The 9,607-nt window shown below is 39.6% G+C and overlaps 1 protein-coding gene across 1 annotated transcript; it reads right to left on the bottom strand.

The window, feature by feature from the left end:
- Positions 1-441: 441 nt before the first annotated feature.
- LOC118753858 lies at positions 442-1,099 on the bottom strand. The gene is made up of 2 exons (XM_036488732.1): positions 807-1,099; positions 442-751 (listed from the first exon to the last, which is right to left on the bottom strand). The coding sequence occupies exons 1-2, from the start codon at positions 932-934 to the stop codon at positions 442-444; spliced, it is 438 nt and encodes a 145-aa protein (XP_036344625.1). The 5' UTR covers positions 935-1,099.
- Positions 1,100-9,607: the final 8,508 nt, after the last annotated feature.

Raw genomic sequence — 9,607 nt, 5'->3', positions numbered from 1 at the left:
AGGTGTTAGCAAATAAGGCGCTAAGGCATATCCAGCGTCACCTTAAAACATAGAAAGTAAATAAATTAAATATGAAATGTTTGAGTTACAGGTTGAGTACCTAATAACCAGGTGTTAGATTCACCACGGTTATACATTGACTCCAATTGTCTTTTTAATCCCGACATTTGAAAAACCATGGAGTCGTGTGTAGCGCCGGGGTGCTTGGCATTGATGTATTTTATATTCATTAAATCATCACAGGTCTAAAACGGGCGCAAAATTGTAACAGGAAAAAACATTAAATTTAAAATACTTTAAATTACTCTATAGAAATTTATTTACTTACTAGCATTGTATTTATGCTAAAATACTCCTTTCGACAGTAATACAAATGCTTCTGGTGCCACAATCTTAATGTGGGTCCCGTCAATGCATCCAATTACTCCGGGAATACCAAAGCTAGCTAGATTTTGCTCTTCTCTTTTCTTCCTCAGTATACTTGGAGCTAATCCACTTACTACATAGAGTGGTTTGCAACGCACTCAATGTTTCTTTCAATACAATGGAAACAGTAGGTTGGGCTAAGCCAAGTAACGCCTCATTACCAACACTCTGTTGGTATGATCCCTGGGCTAGAAATCTTAGAGTTGCGCATACCTTTATTATATTTGGTATGGATGACTTATTTTTCCGTACACGCAATTTGTTTTCTACTTCATTCAGGATATAAATAACTGCTTCTTTGGAAAGTCGAAAATTCCTCTGAAAACTAAAAGCGCTTCTTAATTATTGAACTTTTAAATGTACATTTATGAGCTACCTACAATATAGAATTCATTTCCAGAGGATTCGAGGCATCTCTTAAATTTCTTCTTTCGATAGCCTCTATGCGAGTCTCATTATATCCTTCATTTAAATTTATAAAAAACGCAATTGATATTGTAGAAAACATGTCCTTTAATTTTTATTTTATTGCTCACTCTCAATTTCACAAAATAAAGTAAACAAAAACCACGGTCATTCACAATAGTGCATCTATCGGGCGTATGAAAACGACAATACCAATACTGATTTCATACGACACGTTTGCAAGCGTTTATCGTTTATCGTATGGAAATTCATAATAGGGGGGATAAACAGTCTATACGACCTAAAGCAGCTTTCTAAGTTCATCAGAAGATTGATACTTTTGAAAGTTCATAAATAAGTATGATAGATTTTGGAAGAAGACTTAACATTTGATGCTATTTTTTCAGAATATAAAAAGATTTTGCACTCTGTTGTTAGTGGACATGAAACTACTTTAAATGCTGGTACGTAATTCGCCAAAAACTAAGAATCGAAAAAATTTTACATAGCGCACTTTGCAAGTAGACTACTCAAATGCATTTGTAGTTTGAAAATTTTTGCAATTTTAAACATTCTATATATGTGTATTTATGTGTATATTTTAAAGATCCCAAGTTCAAAATCAAATACTGAACATCTTATACGTATATTTATACAGATTTTTGTTGAAAAATAGATACTTTTCAGTAGTAGTTTTACATGCTCTTTTTAGAGTGTACTTGCTACTTATTATATTTACTTTGCAAAATACTTATGCACAAAAAATGTACTTATAAATTGAAATTACAAATGCTTGATTTTATGCACATTTATTCCAAGTCCTTAGGATGGGTTAAATTATGTCTTTTTCATGAAAATGTTTGGTTTTCTTACAAATTATGAGATGTATATGTAACAAAAAAGAATCTATACATTTGGATACATTTTTGGCTTGGTCAGGGATAGATTTTCTGGAGACGGCGCGACAACACTGGTCGGCCATACTAGCGTATTCAAACCAAGAACGATAGAATACAAGATTGCGCATTCCCGCAGAATGACATTTGTGGCAACGGGTAAACAAAGAATATGGCGAAGAACAATGAGTTGACAGTTGTGAATTTGCAGTTTTCTTCACGATTCACCAATTTCTCAAGCCATCTTTGAATATAGCAAATTAAGCACAACGTTAACAAAAAATATACAACCACTCTTGAAATGTGTTCAAAAGAATAGGTTTTATTAATTAACTATTTAGAATTTTTGTAATTGTATTGCAGGTGCCGAAAAAGTGATCATATCTTGTCCCAGCGCATGTTTTCCTGCAGAATGTGGTCGATGCTTGCTTACCTCCGATTTTAATTTGTAATTTGTGGTATTTTAACGTTTTCAACTTAACATGTCGCGTTTAAAAGTGGTCCGTAAAGTGCTTCATTCATATTACCCTGGTGTGTAAATTGTAGGGCTTCTCCTGCCGGCAGAACTCTACCCACTTTCTGGACAAGGCGTCGTCGCGGGGAAACAAAAAAAAAACTGCATTTGGGGGCTTTACCCCTACGGCTGCAGCAATTAAACACAGGACACGACATTTTTATAAAGTTTTTATTACAAATAAAACGTTTTTTACTTCACAACGCACGAATTACTTCGATTTTTCACTTGAAAGTACACAATACGTTTGCAATACGTTTGCACTTGTTTTTAAACAAAAAGTTTGTTTACGTATTGCCATAAACGTCAAAGTCGGCAAATCCAAAGTAGCGGTTTCGGGAATGCGCCACCTTCAGTTCATTACATCATGTATTCAAACGATTCAATAAGTGGGACCAGTGTTGCCAGAACTTTTTGGACCAACCGGCTAAGTTATCAGCAAAAAAGTTTGTTAAAAAAACAAAAAAATATATGTACATAGTTGTTTAAAAATATAAATTTTTCCCTGACCTTAAACCTTTAAGCGTGGGAAACAATGATTAGTTGTAATTAAGGCAGAATTGAATATGCGCTATCTGGGAAGACAAATAAACTCGTAAAGTCTTAAACTGTGTAAAACTCGTAAGTGTACGAGGCTTTTATGGCAACGCCCTTTGTGAAAAGGTGTAAATAGGTGCGTAAAGTAACTGTCTAACAGAACAACCAGGATTTTGTGAAGCAATTTTTGTTTCGTAGTATTTTCCGTAACATCCCGCCGCCTTGTCTCTTTCACTCTTGGCTATAATACAATTAAAAATGCCGAAAATTATCAGAAAACCTATGTAAGTCAATATAGTATATTTTATTCCCTTATTATTTTTTTCATTTACATTCATTCCACTGTACGCACCTATTTACACATTTTCACAAAGGGGGCATTCCTATAAAAGCCTCATAAACTTACGAGCCTTACACACTTACAGAATCCCCGAGGTGAAACAATTTGTTATTTTCTAAATTTACGAATAAAACTGCACACTTAAATTTGAGACAATTCATATCTAACAAACATTTTATGAAGAAAATCCCTGCTACGCCCTTCTTTAGAAAAAATAGATTCGTTTAACATAAAAATAATCGAAAACGGCCCAATTTTATATAACCCTGCCTGACATGAAAATTTTCTCCGCAATAAGGCTAGTCGCCATTTCTAACAGATTTTGGGTCGCTTAGTCAAAAATGGAAATATGTATATATAATTGAATTTTAAGAAAACAAGGCAATAGCAAAATCGGCTAAAAACGGCTAACTTTTTTTTGCAAAACGGCTAACAAATCGGCTGCCGGCTAAAACGAAATTTCTCCGGCTGTTTTCTATCGCAACCGGCTAAATCTAGCCGGAAAACGGCTCAAATGGCAACACTGGGTGGGAGTGTGTGCATTGCTTAGCTGGCGCTCTTCGTATGTGAAACACACATGTGCTCAGAGAGCGCTGAGCATTATTTAGGGATGGCTCACAAGCATGAATATGGCCCTTATTATGAGTTGCATTCGATTTCGATCGAAAGTGAAATTTGTATTATGAGCTATGCAAGCGTGTCGAAATTTTCGTTGAGTATCGAATTTTCTGTCGAACAGAGGTTTGCTTTCGTTGGTGTAGCAAAGTGTTAGAAAATTGTGAAAAATGTATGATTTTGCATTTGTTTTCTTACTTTTTGAGGGCTATACACTAATTTGGAACTTTTTTTTATTAATTTCATGCCGTTCTAACGTCGTGAATACTAAACACAAGCTCGAAAGGCTGGTTTTACTTGTGAAAGAAAATCCCAATACTCTGCTGGCACGATCTCTGAGAACAAAACCATAGAGATGTTTATACTTTTAATATATTTTAAATAGATTTGGATCACAAAATTTCTTAAATATATTGTATGTCAAAATATATTCGAAAGACTACACTTAAACTCTCTTAAGCATTTTCTGCTCCTGGCTAGTTTTTTAGGCTCTCATCCTCTGACGAATCGTTCAACCAGAACTGCGTTGTACTCATTTTTACCACGTTTTTATAAACTCGCTTCCTTTTTTACTTCGTTTTTATTTGCACAAATTTACATAAATATGTATAAGCACACTATTTAGTTTGCTCGATTTGTAAACAAAGCTTCTCAGCGGTGAAAAATATACTATTGTGAACAACCTAATCGAGCGAACTTCACAATAGTGCTATTCTTCACCGCATGAGTGCCATAATACCAAATGAAAATTCGTTCGATCAGCACTTTCGACCACAGTCGAAGATCGAATGCAACTCATAATAGGAGCCTATGTTCCGCTCTCAAACCAAATCGTGGTTGCCTCAACTAAAATTTGGTAACTATGACTAAACCATGTGTTGAAAGCAAGCTTATCTGTATTAGCAGAGCTTAATGACATCCTTTTATGAACCATACGTTAAGTTTAATGGAATTTGTAGAAATATGCTTAAAAAAAATATTTATTAGTATTTACCAAACCCTTCAACTAAATTAACGATTTGGTACAGCCTAGATGAATAGTGCAATGGGGTATAGTCGTTGCGCTGGGTATGCAGTTACAGTTGCATGGCTATACTCAATCCCGACTCTTGCGTCCTCGTTCGCGCACTCTGGGCAACGTGAGCAACCCATGTGCGAGATGCGGTAACCAATCCGAGTGGAGCCTTGGGTCACAGCAGAAAGAGAGAGAGCTTCGGTGGGGCCACTCTGACTTATTCGGTTTAAGGGCTCACTGAAGTCTGCAGCGTCTGTTCACCAGTAGGTGCGGCTGCAAGCGGGTGTCTGCTTAGAGCAAGCGGCTCGCTATATAAACGTGTATTTGGTTGCGAAACCACCCCCGTCCCAGCAATGGGACCCGCCATGTAAAAACCACTTCCAGTGAAGAAGCAAGGCAAAGCCTCGGATGAGACCCGCTTTTATAATGACGACCACGGCAAAGGTTTAAAGGACTACGATTTGAGGGCATGCACCTGGAATGTCCGGACCCTTAATGGGGAAGGTGCCTCTGCCCGGCTGGTTGATGTCCTCGTAAGGACAAAAGCTGACATCACCGCCATCCAAGAAATGCGAACAAGCGAACAGGCAAACAATGCCTGGGGCCTTGCGACGTCTACTACAGCTGCCATGTAAAGGAGCGCAAATTCGGTGTTGGATTTGTGGTGGGAGAGAGACTCCGTCGCCGAGTACTGTCGTTCACCCCGGTGGACGAGCGTCTAGCCACAATCCGCATCAAAGCGAGATTCTTCAACATCTCGCTCATCTGCGCCCATGCCCCGACGGAAGAGAAGGATGAGGCATCCAAGGATCTCTTCTATGAGCGCTTGGAGCGCACGTACGAGCGCTACCCCCGTCATGATATCAAAATCGTGCTTGGCGACTTCAATGCCAGGGTGGGCAAAGAAGGGATCTTTGGAACCACCGTCGGAAAATTCAGCCTCCACGACGAAACGTCTGACTGAACGGATTGAGGCTGATCGACTTCGCCGGGGCCCGAAACATGGAAGTATGCAGTACTAGGTTCGAGCATAAAAAGATCCATCAAGCTACGTGGCTGTCTCCGGATCGAAAAACGAGAAACCAAATCGATCAAGTGGTGATAGACGGAAGGCACGCTTCCAGTGTTTTAGACGTACGCACACTCTGAGGCCCAAACATAGACTCGGACCACTATCTTGTTGCAGCCAAGATACGCACCCGCCTCTGTGCAGCAAAAAATGTGCGCCCAAATATGCAAGGAAAGCTTAACGTCGAAAAGCTGCACACAACAGACAGCCAGCGCTTTCGCTACTCGACTGTCACACCTGCTCTCAGAGAGCAGAGGCCGAAATACGTGAGTGCGAAGAGCTTGAAATGCTGGCCGACAGGAGGAATGCCCGAAAATTTTACCAGAGAGTTAGGCGGCTTACGGAAGGTTTAAAGACCGGGGCGCACTCCTGTAAGAACAATAATGGCGACCTAGTATCTGATGGCCAGAGCGTACTTAAATTATGGAGGGAACACTTTTCCGCCCTACTAAATGGTAGCAGCACGGAAAGTTGTGGCGAAGAAGAACCTGAGCCCACAGTCGATGATGATGGAGTCGACGTTCCACCGCCTGACTATGACGAGGTACGTATAGCAATAACGCGGCTGAAAAACAACAAAGCCGCTGGAGCTGACAGCCTGCCAGCTGAACTATTTAAGTACGGCGGCGAGGAGTTGATAAGGTGCATGCATCAACTCTTGTGCAGAATATGGTCAGATGAACGCATGCCCGACGACTAGAATTTAAGTGTGCTCTGCCCAATCCACAAGAAAGGTGACCCCGTCATTCGCGCCAACTACCGCGGGATCAGCCTTGTAAGCATAGGTTACAAGGTCTTATCGAGCGTATTGTGTGAAAGACTGAAGCCCACCGTCAATGAACTGATTGGGCCTTATCAGTGTGGCTTTAGACCTGGCAAATCCACCATAGACCAGGTATTCACAATACGCAAAATCTTGGAAAAGACCCGCGACAAAAGGATGGACACTCACCACCTATTTGTCGACTTTAAAGCCGCTTTTGACAGCACTAAAAGGAGTTGCCTATACGCCGCTATGTCTGAATTTGGCTTCCGCTCAAAACTCATACGGCTGTGTAAAATGACGTTGAGCAATACCACCAGCTCCGTCAGAATTGGAAAAGACCTCTCCGAGCCGTTCGCCACAAAACGGGGTTTGAGGCAGGGTGACTACCTTTCATGTGACTTCTTTAATCTGATGTTGGAGAAGATAATAAGAGCTGCAGAACTGAACCGCTCAGGAACAATTTGCTATAAGAGCGTGCAATTGCTGGCTTATGCCGATGACATCGACATCATCGCTAACAAAAACCGCGAAGTCTGTTTTGCCTTTTCCAAGTTGGATAGGGAAGCAAAGCGAATGGGTCTGGTGGTAAACGAGGACAAGACGAAGTATCTCCTGTCAACAAACAAACAGTCAGCACATTCGCGCCTTGGCACCCACGTCACTGTTGACAGTTACAATTTCGAGAAAGTAGAGAATTTCGTTTACTTGGGAACCAGCATTAACACCGATAATAATGTCAGCATTGAAATCCAACGTAGAATCACTCTTGCCAACAAGTGCTACTTTGGACTGAGTAGGCAATTCAGGAGTAAAGTCCTCTCTCGACGTACGAAAACCGCGCTCTATAAGTCACTCATCATGCCCGTGCTGGTATATGGCGCAGAAGCATGGACAATGACAACATCCGATGAGGCGGCTCTTGGAGTGTTTGAGAGAAAGATTTTGCGGAAGATTTACGGGCCTTTACGCGTTGGCGACGGCGAGTACCGCAGACGATGGAACGATGAGCTGTATGAGCTTTACAACGATATTGACATAGTGCAGCGAATTAAAATACAGCGGCTCCGCTGGCTTGGTCATGTCGTTCGAATGGACACCGACGCTCCAGCTATGAAAGTAATCAACTCGGAACCCGCTGGTGGTAGCAGAGGAAGAGGGAGGCCCCCACTGCGATGGAAAGATCAGGTGCAGAAGGACTTGGCTGCACTTGGCGTTTCCAATTGGCGTCAGTTGGCACAGAGGAGAAATGATTGGCGTATTTTGCTGAACTCGGCCAAAATCGCTTAGGCGGTTACAGCGCCAAAAAAGAAGAAGAAGAAGAGAAGATGAATATTAGAAGCTTTAATATATTTAGTTATAATTACCAACCCATGGTAATAGTTCCCAATCTTTAGTCACAGTTCCCAACTACTGTCAAAATTCGGGAACTAAATATCTTTAGTTGTCGAAACTAGTCCTTTTTCTCAGTGTACGTCCAGACATTTAAAGAATATTCAGAGGGACAATTTTCTCAAAATCGGTACTTTCCCGTCGAAATCGTTACGAATGGTCACCGTATATATATTATCCTAAATCGTTTTATGATTTCGTAAACTACAAGCGAAAAGTACGTGGGTTTTCTTCCGCCATGAAGTATCAAAATACCGTCTCTAGTGATAATCAAACAATTTCTAACATGTTCGCTCAGTTTTTTAAAGCGAATTATTTCATTAACTCCCAAGCATACTGTGACTACCAGTGTTGATATTTTAAGTACAATTGTACTTTTTTCAGTACAATTAGTTTTAAAAAAGTACAAAAATACTATTTACCGATTTTAAGTACAATTTCAACATCAAAAATACTTTTTGTACAAAACGCTGCAATCTCAGCCACTTTGATTATTAATCCGTTTGCGTTTACCCCTGGAAAGTCATCTTTATTTTTATAACGCAAAGGTCATCCGACGACGGCATTTCTAAAAGGCGTTTTTAAATAAACCTGTGTATCAAAATGCACAAAAATTATTATTTTCACATTATTTTGTTTATATTTTTTTTTGTTAATGAAACAGTATCAAGTAGTTTTTCTTAGTCTTTTGATTGTAATTCAAGATTTCACAGCTTTGATTCATTTAGCCTTTTGTACAAAACATTAATTAGAAAATATAAAAAATAAATAACTTAAAGTACTTATAATTCCTTTAAAGTGTTTTTTTTTCTTAAAAATAATACTATGAACTAAAAAAGAAAAAAAATTTCAGGTACAGCAGTTCTCATTTTGTGCAAGAGGCGCAAAGCTCTATTTTATGCTCTCCACAGAGACTTTTTTGGCATTTTGCACAGGATGATTTGTTAAGCGTCGCTTAGAAGGGGGACAAATTGCGCACATTTTTTCTTCGTCGGTATAACTTTGGCTACATTCATCGTGTATTATAAATGCACAAGTACACTGAGAAAAAGGATTAGTTTCGACAACCAAAGATATTTAGTTCCCGAATTTCGACAATATTTGGGAACTGTTACCAAGGATTGGGAACTATTACCATCGATTGGTTATTATAACTAAATATATTAAAGCTTCTAATATTCATCTAGGTTGTAACAAATCGTTAATTTAGTTGAAGGGTTTGGTTAATACTAATAAATATTTCTTTGAAGCATATTTCTACAAATTCCATTGAACTTAACGTATGGTTCATAAAAGGATGTTATTAAGCTCTGCTAATGCAGATAAGCTTTCTTTCAACACGTGGTTTAGTCATAGTTACCAAATCTTAGTTGAGACAACCACGATTTGGTTTGAGAGTGGAACATATTCATACTTGTGAGCCACCCCTAAAGAATGCTGAGCGCTCTCTGAGCACATACGAAGAGCGCCAGCTGAGCAATGTACACAGTCCCACTTATTGAATCGTTTGAATGCGCTAGTATGCCGACCATTGCATTGTGCGTGGAAATCATTGCTCCGCTACCGCTGTTCGTATATGGGTGAAACACGCATGTGGTCCCAGAGCGCTCAGTAAGCTATGGCATGTCGATCGCT

This window comes from Rhagoletis pomonella, unplaced genomic scaffold (assembly GCF_013731165.1).
Source record: "Rhagoletis pomonella isolate Grant_MI unplaced genomic scaffold, Rhpom_1.0 Rhpom_scaffold_02945, whole genome shotgun sequence".
Taxonomy (NCBI): domain Eukaryota; kingdom Metazoa; phylum Arthropoda; class Insecta; order Diptera; family Tephritidae; genus Rhagoletis; species Rhagoletis pomonella.
The sequence above is the reverse complement of the archived record's forward strand: the minus strand, read 5'-3'. Positions and strand labels throughout refer to the sequence as shown.